Source organism: Lissotriton helveticus, chromosome 8 (assembly GCF_964261635.1).
Source record: "Lissotriton helveticus chromosome 8, aLisHel1.1, whole genome shotgun sequence".
Taxonomy (NCBI): domain Eukaryota; kingdom Metazoa; phylum Chordata; class Amphibia; order Caudata; family Salamandridae; genus Lissotriton; species Lissotriton helveticus.
The window spans coordinates 734679282-734695506 of record NC_136069.1 but is presented as its reverse complement, the minus strand read 5'-3'; the positions used below and the strand labels follow the sequence as shown (position 1 = coordinate 734695506).

The following is a 16225-nucleotide window of genomic DNA, read 5'->3' as shown; positions in this document are numbered from 1 at the left end:
TTGGTTTACCCCCAATTTTAGCTGCAAAAGTTCTCAGGGCCCCAATAGCACGGGTAAAGGCAAGCTTCCTAGCCGATACTGCATGTTTCCAAGCTCCTTTCCTCTCAAAAACAACACCCAAATAACAAAAAGTATCTGTACTCTCAATTCTTTGCTCGTCAAGATATATCGAACATGGTGGCTTTTTGTTTTTTTGGGTGCATGGCATGGAGAAAGTTTTAGAGATGTTCACTTTCAGGTTTCTTTTCCCCATGTAGGATGAGAATTCGCTAACCGCTCTCTGCAACCCTACCTTAGTCCTAGACATAATTGCCGCGTCGTCGGCATATAATAGGATGGGTACAGGCCTACCATTGACGGCTGGGTAGTCACTCGGCAGATTTATTAAATGCTCTACAATGGAGTTAATATAAAAGCTAAATAGAAGGGGCGCAAGTATGCAGCCTTGCCTAACCCCTCTATTTATGGCAAATTTCCGAGTACATTGCCCCTTGGTCCCGAACCTCACTCTGGCACCGGCATCTCTGTACAGTTCTTTTATGAATACGACGATAGTAGGATCCACCCCAATAAGTTCCAATGTTGACCAGAGCTGCAGATGATCCACACAATCAAATGCTGAGCTAAGGTCAACAAATGTGACAAACAGGTCCCCTTTTTTGGCCTCAGTATATTTAGAAATCGATAAGGACAGGTTTAAACATTGTTCCTGGGTACCCAATCCCTTTCGGAAGCCATATTGGAGTTCTGAAATGACCTTTTTTTCTGTCTCCCAGTGCTGAATTCTCTTAAGGACGATCCTTCCTGCAATTTTCATGAGGCCGTCCAGTAACGATATAGGACGGTAGCATGCAGGATCGTCCCGGTTTCCCTTTTTAAAAATGGGCACTACAATTGCGTCTGACCAGGTGTTAATTAAGCCACATTTGTTTCCCATATTTAAAACGTTAGTTAACAGGGGAGCCCAGAATTCCAGATTTGTTTTATAAAGATCCACTGGTGTATGGTCGGGGCCAGGGGCTTTCCCTGGGGGGCTTTCCCTGATTGCATTTTCAACTTCTAGGGTGGTAAAGACCAGATCAATTGGGTAAGGGGATACTGGGGGATCACTTAACTGATAATCCTGAGTTGATTTATTCAAGGATGAGATTACCTTTTGTTGGTTCTGGGTGTCCCCCTGGCTGTTGGTGTAAAGTTTGCCATAGTGTTCTACCCAGAGCTCTGCCGTGATTGCTACATCTATGCAATTGTCAGTATCTTTTGTGTTATATACTGATCTTATAACTTTCCAGAAGAGGTGGGTGTCCTTATTCCTGGCAGCTTCCCCCAAGGCTTCCCAGGCCTCCCTTTTCATAGTTGCTTTCCGATGATTAATTTCCCTCTTGTACTCTCGTCTGGCCTGGGAGATTTGAACCCTGTTTTTCGGAATGGTGTTTAAAGCTTTCTTCAAATTCTTTAGGGCAGCTGTACACCTAGAGTCAAACCACCCGCATGCGTGTTTCCCATTCTTTTTATGGCTCTTGGTTAAAATATTTTTTATGTACAGCTGGATATTAGCGAAAGCTGCCATAATCGCCTTAGGATCAATATCTTCTTCTAAACAGACAAATATGTCTGCAAAGCAAGATGATATGAGGTTGTGAAAAAAGATTGTGGGGTTCAATTTCTCCCACTTTATCACATAGCCATTTATCTTTGTTAAGGTGACCTCTAGTGGATAAAGTGGACCGCTAGGTTCCTTTGCTTTCTCCTCTGAGAGCCTAACCCCAAAGGTAATAGGGTAATGATCACTCATTGGGTCATCCCCTATCTCCCAAAAAGTTATAAAATTGGGTTTAGTGGGGGATATCAGTGCAAAATCGATTGTAGTTTCACAGCCTCTTCCATTATATGTTGGGGCAAAGGGAACTGGGGGGGAGCATGCCTGATTAAAGAAGGTAAGATCAAAAGAGAATATAATACTGTTAAGGAGAGACCCCAGGTTGGTGTGTGAGAAGTGGAAAAGGCCATCCTCCTCATGATCTGTAAGGCCGCACAAACCTAACTCGGAAAATGGGCAGATGGCACAATTGAAGTCTCCCACCCAAAGAACTGTATGGTCTCCCATGTTTTGATCTCTCACTTTATGGATATGGTTTGACATTTTATTCAAAATCAATTCCATTTCATTTACTGGCATGTTGTTATAAAAATTCACCAGTATGACCTTTTGTGTGGTGCCCCATTTAAATGAAAGGATTTGGAAATATTGGTCAGAGTGGAAGTTATATACCTTTATATCCCCTACATTCGAGGTGTATATGCACAGACCCCCTTTATTGCGACCCTGTGGAGAGGGCGCAGCGGGTGAATGGAATGTTCGATACCCCATAATGTGCCTTTCCTCTGCAAGCCAAGTTTCTTGCAGGCAAAGTATGCCATGCTTCTGCACGGTCTCCAACCAAGGTGTGTGCATGATTTTATTGCCCAGACCTGCTACATTCCAGGATAACAGTGAGTGCTTTAAATCGCTAACTTCCTGATGTGTTTGGCCCACGTTCCCCCTTACGTCTACCTGGACTTGGGAATGTACCCTATCTAGATGTTGTGTGGCCCGCACTGAGGGGGGGCGCTGGACAGGGCAGGGTTGTTCCACCACCACATGGGTCGGATTGTTAACAATGAGTGGTGATTTATCACTACTACTGACATTCATTGAGTGATTTTGGTCACTCGTCCGGGGTGGGAGATCGACGATTCCCAGTCAATCCACCTGATCTAGGCATTCAAACCTGTTCATAGTGGGTGCTCCTTCCCACCAGTTGTTAGTGGGTTGCCATCCCTGCCCATGCCCCTTCCCTCTCTGATTGTGGGCTATGGTCCAGGCCCCAGGACACTCTACTACCTGTTTTGGAGGGTAAAAAAAGGTAAGGGGTTTAGTGACAATGGCTTGTTTAGTCGCATATGGATCCCATGTGGTGATGAGTTGGGCTGTATAGGGGTCTGCAAATGACACCACGATGCAGTCTCCTGGTATCGATTTGTAAGTGCGACCCACCCATGGGACTCTCCTGGCCATTAAGACCCTAATCCTGTTGGTGTGAGGGAGCTGCCTGTTGGCATTTAGCCAGTAGATCACTTTGTTCTTTAAGGACCACTGGGTTTCCACAGTGTCAGGGTCAAGCGGAGGTACCCCAGCCAGGATAACAACATAGGGCCCGGCCTCAGGGGGGAGATCAATATAGCCTCCGCGAAAATTCTGACGATTATGGTGTGGGTTAGGTATACGCTCTAAAAGAGGAGTCATACGGTTGCTCACCTTCTGGTCAGCTCTAGAAAAAGATTTGGGCTGCACCTGTTTTTTGGAAGGTTCTTTCTCTGGTTTTAGTGGATTGGATGATGGAGGGGCAGCGGCATTTGCAGTTGTCCGGGGTTTAGGAATTGGAGTAGCTTTGGGTAATGGGGGGGGTAAAAGTGAGGGCAAAATTGAAGGAACAAGGGGAGCCTCCTTAGAGGCTGGAGCCGTTTGGATGCCAGTGTTAGAGGCTGGTACAGGTTGGATGCCATCATTACTAACCTGGGGGACACCCTCAGTAATATGAGGATATGTTGCTTCTAGCTGTTTTAGGCTAAGCGTGGCCAGGGATACTAAGGTTTTATCCATTTCAAGAAGGTGGTTCTCAATGCGTGACAGTCTGAGTTCAAAAGGTGTCAATAGTTGTTTTAAAGTAGCCCAGACTGATTTGAGAAAATCTTCATCATCACCCGCTTTATCAATGTCCCTCACTATCTCATTTTGCCCTCCCCTTGTTAAATTATCGCCAAGGACGGCATGATTCTCTAGAACAGGGGCAGTAATAGAGTTGAAATAAGTAAGATTGCTATCACCCCCTGTTAACTGAGTAGCTGGAGATGATGTTTGTTTAAGCTCCCCTGTGTTAGGCAGAGTTCTTCTATGATTGAAAAACTGTTGCCTTGCAATTTTTGCTTTCTTACGAGCATAAGCAAGTTTAGCATGGTTTTTCTTTTTCAATTTCAGACCTTGGCGATCTAGGTTTTTGCTTTTTGCTACAGAAAAGAAAGGGGCGGGAATGTCCCGCAAAGTGGTAGGGTTTCCCTGTTCAGTAAGCGATTGGCCCTCGCTAGGTTTGGAGGTCGTGGGTGAGAAGATAAAGGAAGAGTCTAATGGTAGTGGAGAGGAGGAAGGGGGGGAGTGATGAACGTCAGCGAAAATCAACAATGGGGGGGGGCATGAAGCCTGTTGGGGGGATACAGCAGACGCAATGTTTCCCAGGGAAGATTTTTTAGAATTAGCAAATGTTTGGGAGAGTCTGCGCGCAGCGTCTAACTCGATTGAAACCCTCTTCTGCATTTTTGTGATTTCGGCATCTATGGCCAAGTTAGTTTTTACAAGGAAATCGTCCAAGGTACCATTTGACTTAGTTAAGCCCAGCGCAGTCTTACTGCGACTCCCCCGCGTGCACATAATGTGTGACAGTTATGATTTCTATAGTGTACTCACTAATCTGAAAGTCCAGGCACGATGACAGTGGCAAGAACCAAGGGAGGTGGGCCAGGCCAGTCCTCTTAGTCCTCGAACGGCCTCAAACGGCCCGCTCTTAGCCCGGTCTTCGCCCGAGCTGCGTCCCGCGCTGCGGGAGGATTGGTCTCAATTATACCGGCGTTCAGGGAGGTGGGCGGGCCGCCAGGGAGAGCGGACCGGAAGTAGTTGCCGGTCTAGCAGGGACTCCTGGGTAATGGAGTCCCTGACGCTCGCAGCCCTGCAGCCCCCAGCCACAGATGGAAACCGGCTTTCCCCTTGAACTCCTAGGCTAATGCCCCACACAACTCCGGCGCTGCGGCACCCGCGGAACGGGTGCGGCGAGGTCCGGTGGCGGCTGTTGCAGTGTCTGGTGAGCGCGTCCTTGAAGTGCGCTGTCCGCTAGATCAAAGAGTGTCCCACTGAAGGTTTGGCAGGTGGGAGTTTAAAGGGTCCTCAGGTGGGCGGTGGGCCGGCCGCCAGGGAGAGCGGACCGGAAGTAGTTGCCGGTCTAGCAGGGACTCCTGGGTAATGGAGTCCCTGACGCTCGCAGCCCTGCAGCCCCCAGCCACAGATGGAAACCGGCTTTCCCCTTGAACTCCTAGGCTAATGCCCCACACAACTCCGGCGCTGCGGCACCCGCGGAGCGGGTGCGGCGAGGTCCGGTGGCGGCTGTTGCAGTGTCTGGTGAGCGCGTCCTTGAAGTGCGCTGTCCGCTAGATCAAAGAGTGTCCCACTGAAGGTTTGGCAGGTGGGAGTTTAAAGGGTCCTCAGGTGGGCGGTGGGCCGGCCGCCAGGGAGAGCGGACCGGAAGTAGTTGCCGGTCTAGCAGGGACTCCTGGGTAATGGAGTCCCTGACGCTCGCAGCCCTGCAGCCCCCAGCCACAGATGGAAACCGGCTTTCCCCTTGAACTCCTAGGCTAATGCCCCACACAACTCCGGCGCTGCGGCACCCGCGGAGCGGGTGCGGCGAGGTCCGGTGGCGGCTGTTGCAGTGTCTGGTGAGCGCGTCCTTGAAGTGCGCTGTCCGCTAGATCAAAGAGTGTCCTCTTAGTTGGTGGTAAATAACGAATTCTTAAACCCTTGTAGCACTGAAAACAGTGCTACCTACATCTAAAATTACAGAATCTGTAAAATTACCGATTCTGTAATTTTACATGCCCCTACATCTCAATATCCACATACCGGTCGGAAACGGCCGAAAATCGGTATTTTCGGCCGTTTCCGACCGGTATTTGCCTACCTACATCGGGCCCATAGTTTACAAAATGTGTGGTGCTTACTGCTGGGCACAGACCAACCTGACATTGAAAACTTGTCACGTGTCAAATCTGATTTCGCATTGTGTGTCAAATATACTTGACATGACTGCATTTTGGCCTTGCTATCCTCTGAGCTTTGTCAACACACACATGCTGTTTTTTTTACAATGAAGAAAGTAGGAATGTAGAGAGGTATAGCTAATCTTGTTAGTTATTCTTTCTCCTATCATGACAGTAGAATTGTATGCAAATCTTACAAAAATTCATGTTGAATGCGACTGCCTCTCCATTTCATGGCATAATAGGCATTTACAATATTTAGGTATGTGTTAGTCAGGACCTTCGGATTTTACTAAAATTATAAATTATATGTACAATATACATATTTATACCCGCTTTCAACCAGCCCTCTTCTTCTATTGGTCTGTTATTGTGTCATTCATATTTTTCTTCAATCCACTACAGAGTACAGCATGGTGCAATGGGTTAACTTCAATGTGAGTGATGGCTTTCTTCCCTTGTAGTTCACTTCAGTGCCAGGATCTACTTTGGGAAAGTGTGCTTTTCGAAAGTAAAGTATACTTTTATTTAAATTGATGAGGGCCTGGGGGCTTCCTCAACAACCCACGTTTGCAAAAGGGCTTGCAGTCAACACCACACCAATTGACTTAGCCAATGCTTGTTGGAGGAATGAAGTGTGTGATATACTACCTATACTTACAACTTGGTCCATGTTCTAGAATGCATGGTCTGTCGCAACACCCATGCTATTTTTCGGTCTCATCTACCAAACAGCGCACATGCTGTCTTTTATGAGAAATTCAGTGGGCTTACCAAGAACATACAGGTATTGGAGACCAACAATTTCTTAATATTGGTTGGCTTTAATGTCACTCTCATTTGCCTGATTCTTATTCGTGTCCCTGCCTGACAGTCTTGTGTTTCTCCCTCCCATGGATCAGTGACTCGTTATCATCACTTTTAACTGGCTGAGTTCTGTGCTTCCATTATTTGATTTTCAAGAACAAGTTTTTCTTTTCGGTTAAGCACTCAATGAGAATGCATGTTTTTTCCAGCTGTCTCCCTCAGGTACATCTTTCACCCTGCACTCTGTGTTGTTTTTTTATCCGTATACCTCTCCCTGCCTATCTACGTGTTACGCTCACCCTTATCTACTTCCCCTGTTGCTTTCACGACCACATGCTTCTCCCCCATCTGGTCCATGTTGCTCCCTCTTCCGTTTCTTCTCCTCACCATACCCGCCCTCCATGGTGCCTCCCACCTGAACCCTGCTCTCGCCTGTTGCTTATCCCCCTACCTCTTGTTTCCCTTTTACCTACTCACCTGTGCACTTCTCCCCCGCTCGCTCCATGTTGGTCTCTCGCCAGTTGCTTCTCATGTTCAGCTCTCGCCAGTTGCTTCTCTTCCCCCTACGCCCTCTGTGTGCTTACACCACCCTCATGTTGCTTCTGCCCCCCACACACATGTTGCTGCTGCACAGCATCGAGGATGCTGTGCAGTATGGCGAAAAACCATTGGCATAGCTAATATGTCCCAAAGGCAAGACCAATTAACTTTGCCAATATGTGTTATTTTGTTATTTTCCAATTCCAATTGAAAGGCGATATGTACACAATTAATATATATTGTAAGATCTGATTAGGTTGCATTGCATTTGGTTGATAACAGGATGCTCTTGTGTTCAGATGTGTATGGAAACGTCAAATGTAGAAGCTGCATAGAAATATTAAAGGAATAACTTTTTGGTGCAGATAATTAATGAATATGTTTTTCATTTCAGCCATTATACCTGTTTCATTCTTTTAAGTCCCTATAAATTACAAATCAATTTTAACATGGCATGGTGGAAACTTCATTTTCCAAGTTCCATGATCAGGATCACCATGACTTAACAAATGTTTTTTATTCAGTTTTATTATACCGATGCAATACTTTCAAATGATGTAACTCTCGTTATCATTTTATTCCACATATATTTACCTACAACTTGGGTTTAGTTTCGCAACATAAGTAAACAATAGCAAATTTGTCTAGTCCCAATACTTTATTGTAGTTGAAAGTAGGGGCATTCAAAATTCATGTTATTTGCTTTTGTGTAATTACTCAAAATTTCGAGTATCTTACGTGAAATTACACGTAATTTTACAAAAATGCCGATACGTCATTTGGCGCTTCATTTTGGCATGAAATGCACCTTTGACATAAGAGCGCATTTCCTGGTAAAAAAATAGCACAAAAAAACACAAGTGGCATTAACAAAGCTGCTTACATTCTGGCTGTTCACATGGTTCCTGTGCACTTTTAGTAACATTTTAGCACAAATGGTGCTTGATTGCCCAACACGTAATAGCATCATTTCAGGAATGTCCTCTAACAAGCATAACACGATATTACAGAAATTATACAGATTTTGTCGGCATAATTTAAATTGCGACTGGGACTAGTTGAAAGTGCTGTCTGGCATCATTTTTGCCAAGCAACCTGTGAACAGATTATAAACCAGTAGGTATTATGTAATTCTTAGAGTAATTCTTAGATTTTGTTCCAAGTAAATAGCTTTCTAGTATGTTCAATTCATACAGGTGAATGTAGGTCATGTCGGAAAGAAATTCTCACAGTTCTGCTTTTACCCTGCAATACTATGTAGCATTATCAAGTGAATGGTTGCAGTGACTGCATTGGTGAGCTGACAGCACTGTACCACTGCCATTTGCTATTGGGTTGAATGAGATTCATCTATGATTAATTGTACATCAGTCTTATAGCAGGCTGTAACAAGCGTTCACACGCTTGTTACCAATAATGGATATAGTCAAAATGAGAATGTGTGTGTATTTTTTATTTTCCGATTTATTTCATTTTTCTGGTCTCCATACTCCCTCTGCATTAAAAAAAGGTTTTTGTCGCTTATGTCAATTCATTGTCTTGGAATTATGAGTCAATTCCAGATTATTGTCTACTCTACAGAACATGGGAACTTTATAATATAATCAATCCTGTGATTTGAATACAATCCTACTGTGTGTACTAGTATTTTTAATACAAATGATTTAAAAAAGATGAGATGGAAACTGCAAGTTGGAACTAAGACAAGTTGAATGGAGTCCTACTACAACGACTATGGTTCTTCCAATAGTAAACTATGAACAATGACTACTACTTTCATTTTGGATAAACATAAAATTACAAATAAAAGTTTGCTGATTACTTACTTTTGTTCCTTTAATTCCACTGCAATCACATTTATTTCCACTTCCACATCCAGTGCATGCCTGTAATATAAAAAAGGAGTAATTAAGTAAATAAATATTGAGCGAAGTGCGAAGAAATTATTTTTTTGATCTTCTCTACCACTATATAATCTTTTTACAATGAACTTTAGTTGGACACATACAGACAGCCATTCACTCACGTGAAAAATCCATTTGATAACTTACAAATGGTTTCTAGTGAATTGAATTATGGCATAGGGGATATTAGATGTTTTATAGCTACGGTTAAACTTTCTGCTGATAAACTTGAAATGCCAATTATAATCAATTGTTAAACAAAAGAAGACGGCCAGCAGTAACCCACTGTCTGACGTTTGTAATGAAGTGGCGCCTCTTAGGTTTATTAATAAAACCCTCACACACCAACCTGGTTGGTGTCGGGAAACGGCCACTACAATGCGGCCGTTTCCACGAATACCTTAACCACGGAAGCATTACAACGCATGCGTGGTTACTACGAAAGCCTTTACCACGCATACCTTTACTACGAGGTACGTAGTAAAGGCATGTGTGGTAAAGGGTTAAAAAAAAGGGGGGGCTTGGGGGGGTCTCCCCCCCAATAAAAAAACTAACCAGAAGAAACGTTAAGATGTTCAGGAAAACGGCGTCGTTTAAGAGGAAACGGAAAGGAACTTCCGCTTCCTCTTAACGACGTCCGACGTCACCACGGAAGAAATCGAGGAAAAGGTTATGCATAAAAAACCATTCCGTTGTAGCGCATGAGTGGTAAAGGCATGCGTTGCAACAGAATGCGTTGTAAGAACATACAACCGTTGGTGTCATGCTTCATCATTGGGTTCCAGCCAGGCAGCCGAATGCTACCTGGCTGTGCTGCGACACCTGGTTTACAGTGGAGCGGGTTGTTTTGAGGTGATGTGATGTGCGATTATGTGCGTGAATTTACTATTAAAAATACCTCCAGTGAACTACCACGGTGGGGGAAGCCAAATAGGTCATGAAGCGGGATCGTTTCAAATTACAAATATTGAAACTAGAAGGCACCATATACCTTTGTTTACTCCCCCAAACCCCGGGACAAGATTAGAAAATCTATTACTGGACAAATGCATTCTACATTTTCAAGAGGACACTGAATGGGCAGTGCTCTGTGCATGATATACACTCCTTAGCGCGAGTTTGAATATGCTATACACGTGGTAGTTTTTTACCACTCACTAATTTTGCACTAATACTCACCTTTTGGAGAGGTCCTGAAGAAAGCCGACCCATTTTTTCCTAGGGCTGAAACATGTCGACCATCTGACATTATATACAGCTACACATAGTAACTGGAATATACTGTCCACTCCCTATTGATTTCAATCATACCCCAGGGCTCCGAGAATAAAAATAAATGGTAGTTCACTGGAGGTATTTTTAATAGTAAATTCACGCTCATAACCGCACATCACATCACCTCAAAACAACCCACTCCACTGTAAATCAGGTGTCGCAGCACAGCCAGGTAGCATTCGGCTGCCTGGCTGGAACCCAATGATGAAGCATGACACCAACCAGGTTGGTGTGTGAGGGTTTTATTAATAAACCTAAGAGGTGCCACTTCATTACAAACATCAGATAGTAGGTTACTGCTGGCCGTCTTCTTTTGTTTAACAATATATAGTTCGGGACATAGACGGCCGTCTTACAGTCCTAACTCTCCTCATTGTTTTTGAATTATAATCAATTGCCATCATTAAACACAAATATTTAGTTCCAAAAGATAACTCGGAACAACAAAAATTTTCTTCATAGCAGTTTAAAGGCTTTAAGACCATTTCCTTGCACCTGTACACAGTAGAAACCAATATTAAGGCTCCAATTACAAGTTTTGGCGGTGCGGTGGGTGGTATTCCACCGATGCACCCAGCACTGCTGAGACTTACTGCCGCCCGTCTGCCAGATTACAAGTTAATTGTTCGTCTGGCGGCATAGCGTTCTCATGACTGTGCCTCTTTTAAAGGCTTTGTGCCTTTGAAAAACCCACGGCAATGGGAACGACTCACAAGGTTCGTGCATGGCATTGACTCGAAAGTTCATGCCGTGCAGGAAATGTTGTGCATGCACACAGGGGGGGCACATGTTATGCCCCCCTGTGTCAATGCACAAAGGGAGGAGGCACAGGAGGCCTTGTAGGCCCCCCTTGTTTCCTCTTCTCCAAGGTTTACATGACAGAGGAATCACCATGTAATCCCTGGAGGTGAGGAAACTTGCAATATGCTTGGCGGGACTACGCTGGTCCCGCCAAGCATATTGTGACCTCTGACCACCACGCCGCCTTCAGGGAACGGGGGTTTCCTTGTGGCGTGGGCGGTCCCAGGGCAGTCTGACCACCCAACTCGTAATGAGGTAGTCGGACCAACGGTGTGGCGGTGGCTGGATCCGCCACCACTGCGCCACCACGAGTCTGGTGGTACTCGGACTGCCAGACTCGTAATCGGGCTGTAAGTGTTCAACTTAAATTTCCACCAGGTGTTTCCCTTGTTCAACTACTTTATGGGGCTGTTGCCACATTAATAATGTGACTCTATTTCTAAGGACTTCAGAGCTGTGTAGTTAATAGATGTGAGGCAAAGTGAGTATTTTGCCCAGATTCTAGTTGACTTGACAAATTAGTACTAGCATTCAGATGCCTTTTACTGCCCATACGACACAACATGCACCTCACAGCCTTGGTGATGGCAGTAGAAGAACTAAGGAAATCTCTGGATGAGGGAAAGAAGGCCGCCTTGATCCTATTAGACCTATCGGTGGCCTTCGACACGGTCAATCAACAAATTATGATTGACAGACTGATGAAACTGGGATTTCAAGACACTGCAATTAAACTACTGACATCCTTTTTAACGAATAGATCATTTTCGGTAGAAATGGATGGCAGGATCTGGAAGTCTTTTGAGCTACCATGCGGGGTGCCTCAGGGCTCATCGCTGAGCCCCACTCTTGTTAACATTTATGTGGCCCCCGCTGGCAGAAATTATTAAACAATGCGGCTTCTCGGTTGTATCATATGCCAATGATACACAGGTGGTGATCTCGGTATCAGATAATGTTGAGGAGACGGCTGAACGCTTCAATATCTGTATGCTGCAGATTAACGCCTGGATGCAGAATAATTGCCTCAAATTGAATAGTGATAAGACTGAGGTTCTGATACTAGGCAACAATACCCCCTTCTGGTCCCCAAAGTGGTGGCCCGGCGACCTGGGCGATTGCCCAGTACCTTTCTCTAAGGTCAGAAATTTGAGGGTCATATTTGACCAAAAATTGACCTTCGAAGGTCAAATTAATAAACTTATCTCCACTTTCTGGGGTATTCTAAAAATCCTCAGAAAGATTTGTCCATTTATCCCTATGGACGCTCTTAAAACGGTGGTAACTGCACTAGCTATATCACGGCTGGACTACGGAAACGCTCTGTATGTAGGACTCCAGGCACAGCTCCTGCTTAGACTTCAACGGATGCAGAACGCAGCGGCAAGACTAATTTTAAATATCCCTAAACACGAATCAATAACCAATCGACTGAAGGATCTCCACTGGCTGCCGGTGGGGAAAAGAATTATATTCAAATCTCAGTGTCTTGCATTTAAGGCATTACAGGGGAAAGGACGCCGCTATCTTAGAACACATCTCAGGAAATATGTCCCTCTCAGAAATCTAAGATCAGCAGATGCTTACTTACTGGTAATTCCAAAATACAGGCAGCTACGCTGGGGTGGGGAGGAGTTTTCTTGTTGGGACGGCTAAGATCTGGAACTCCCTGCCCGTTCAGATTAAAAACAGTAACTCTTTGATGTCGTTCAGAAGTCAACTGAAAACATGGCTGTTCAAGAATAGTTAGCCATACAAAGTAAAATTTCTAGTTGATACCTTAGTTTCCAGGCTATTCCAGCGCCAAGACACCCTTGGGCATACGCTGCGCTTTACAAAATGTAAAATCAAAATCAATCAAAATCACCTGAGTATCTTCCCCGCTTTTTACAAATCTCTTTTCTTGCATTTTGATAATCATACCCACATTGCGTGGTTAATATGAACAAACCTTCATTTTATATTAATGCCACCCAATAGGCACATATACCTTTTATTGGAAAAAAGGTAAACTATATTGTATGCGCTTCTTTCCATTGCCAAATCTTCCTTTTTGTAATAATGGATGACAAGAATTAATTTTCATATTTGTGTGCATAAAACAAGGGTTTTGTAATATTGTATGTTTGCATAAGAGCATCATCATCTACGAATTATTCTTTAACTGAATCAACAAAGATGTAATTACAATGTAAATAAAATTCTAAAAAATATTTGTCTCATTTCTTTCCACCCTGGAAAAAATCTATACCCCACCAACCAAGCCTAATTAAAAGGTGCTCTCATTTGAGTGTAGTTTCACTACAACAAATCAGTGATAAAATAGGCAAAAAATAATTCATATTTAACTTTTTATTTAATTTCCTCATTGAGGACAATGTTCTACTATTGATGCTGGGTGGTCAAGATTGAGATGAAAAGCTCAAACTCATAATTTTCTATGATACAATCATCAAACGAAGATTCGATTGTCCGAAGGTTTTAGTGCTAGAAAGAACGCATTGCTTCACATACCATTTTCATTTTACAGTAACAACATTCATAAAACATAAGATGATAGAGCACTGTGTCCTTACTGCAGCACATAAAACTAAGCACAACTCAGCATGGACATGTAAGGGAAAAAAGTTCCAGATCCACAAGTTTGTTTCTCCCTCGCTTTAGACCAAGAAATGAATGGGCTTTGTGAGGTTTTATGTGTCCAATGCCAGCCTCAGGAAGTTTCTCACTCTCCAGATGCAATCACATTACACCCTTTTTTCATGCAAAAGGAACCCCTTAGAATTTGTGGCCTTAACTCACTCAGTACAACTCTGCTGCTCTGACTCTAGCTGGCTGTAGGAGAATATAAAGGATATTAAGTTCACATTGTGTTGTTCAAACATATTCAGATCAATGATTAATACATTATGTAAGTATTATTGCCTACTGTCTCTGGCAAAAACTGCTGTTAAATAAGTCTCATAAATAAAAACGAGCCAAAGATTATGGGCCTGATTTAGATCTCAGCGGACGGGCTACTCTGTCACAATGGTGACGGATATCCCGTACACTGAAATATAAATCCCATAGGACATAATGGGATTTATATCTTGGCTGACGGGATATCAGTCAGCGTTGTGACAGAGTAACCCGTCTGCTGAGATCTAAATCAAGCCCTAAGACATCATTTACCTGCAGCACAGGGCAATAATGCAATCACATTCTTGGTCCACCACCTTCCAAAAAGAGCCCCAGTTTTTCCTTGGTCAATGCTACATAGCGCCACGTGCGGACTGACCGAGATATATAAACTTCCTGTCTTGCACCTTCTGCAAGTCCTGCTCCACTACCTACTACCACACCCAGCACAGTTCACAGTTTCCTAATGTGCTCAGCTCCATCACCTACAACAACATACCTGGTGAATACAAATGAGAATCAAAGCTTTTTTTGCCATGAACAGAACACTTACAGCTAGACTCATCAATGTTAAATTCTGCGATTCCTAAATTGCGAGAAAAAGCGAATCGCAATTAAGAAATCGCAGATTGGCATTCATGAATTTTTATGAGAAAAAAAAGCGAATCGCAATTGGCCGCAATCGCCGAGTGCGAGTCCCCAAAAATCGCTTAATATTCGAATAATAGGCCGATACCCGTGTTGAAATTGCGATCTCGCAATTACCGAAATCGCAAATTGCAATCTCGCTAATTGCGAGATTGCAAAAACGGGAAGTCGCATCTTGAGGACAGTGATGACATCACAACCAGGAAGTAGGCAGGTTCCACCCTCATTCAGCAGTGAGAGCCTGAACTGGAAGCAGCATCATCAGAGGTCCCCTCCAGTGTGCCTACAGGAATAAAACAGGAGACACCCCAGTAGCAAGCATGTCACAAGAAGCTGCAGGTGGATCTTCCAGTGGGAGAAAGAGGAAAATAACATTTTCTGAGCAGGAGCTCGAATTTCTAATTGAAGGAGTCTGCAAGGACTACAATCGGCTCTTCGGTAAAGAGTCCAGAAGGGTGCCCGAGGCCGATAAAAGGCGGCTATGGTTGCGCATCCGCGCTAAAGTTAACTCTGTGGGGGTGGTCCAGCGCTCCGTGGACGAGCTAAAAAAACGCTGGTATGACCTCAGAGGGCGGTCAAAGGAGAAGATTGCGGAGAGGTTGGGGGAGCGTGTGGGGACAGGTGGAGGGGAACCCACTGACCTACCGAACACACCACTGGAGGACCGAGTGGAGGACACCATAAATCCACAGGCATGCGAGGGTGTGACCCAGCTGGACTCCTCCCGACCCACCCAAGGCACACCAGGTAAGTGCCATGCGACTGCGACCCCCTGTCCCCTAACAATGTCCATGACTCCAGAGCATCCCATATCAAACCCCAGTCATGCTGCCAAAGCACCCCACTAAAGCGCTATTGCATTGTGGGACATGTAGTCTGACCACAATTACCATCTTGCCCCATTAAGCCAGACATGTTAAGTGAGAGTCAATCCTGCAGCCAGTCAGGGAATGGTAGTCTGCATGCATGTAGGAAGCCTAAATGTGTAAGAAACATGTCACTAATCAACGTCCACTTTACATCACAGGTGGCGCAAAAGTCCCCAGCACAGACAGCGATGCCCTGGTAATTGAGGACATCACGGATGACACAGAGGGAGACACACATCTATCCCCACAGCCCGGACCATCAGGGCAAGCTGCAGCACCAGCTGTCATTACACCACCTGCCCCTGTGGCCAGTGCCACCCCTCTGCCACCAGGCGCTGCAGTACCACTGCGCGTCACACAACCACCAGTGGGGCCTGCAACACCAGCAGCCGTTCGCCAACCAACCCGCCCCCCTGCGGCTGTGAGGAGCCAGTCAAGCGGACTGGTGAGGGTGCAGCGCACTAACAATTCCCGCGCTGGCAGGGGACAAAACGTGCAACCATGTGGGCTCTCCATTGAGCGCCGTATGCTACATGTGCATCAGACCCAGGCCCGTCATCTTGCGGCAATCCACCTCCAACTTAACAAGACTGCCCGAAAAGTAGCACTAATGTCAGACCGCATGGAGGGGGTGACAGC

General features: G+C 44.8%; 1 protein-coding gene across 1 annotated transcript in view; it reads right to left on the bottom strand.

The window, feature by feature from the left end:
- The window catches only part of COL4A1 (collagen type IV alpha 1 chain), a 594749-nt gene that overhangs the window by 429874 nt on the left and 148650 nt on the right, over window positions 1-16225 (bottom strand). The window contains exon 2 of the mRNA XM_078657555.1: window positions 9015-9074. Within this exon, the coding sequence (XP_078513681.1) occupies window positions 9015-9074 (60 nt within the window). The remainder of the gene's footprint in view (window positions 1-9014; window positions 9075-16225) is intronic.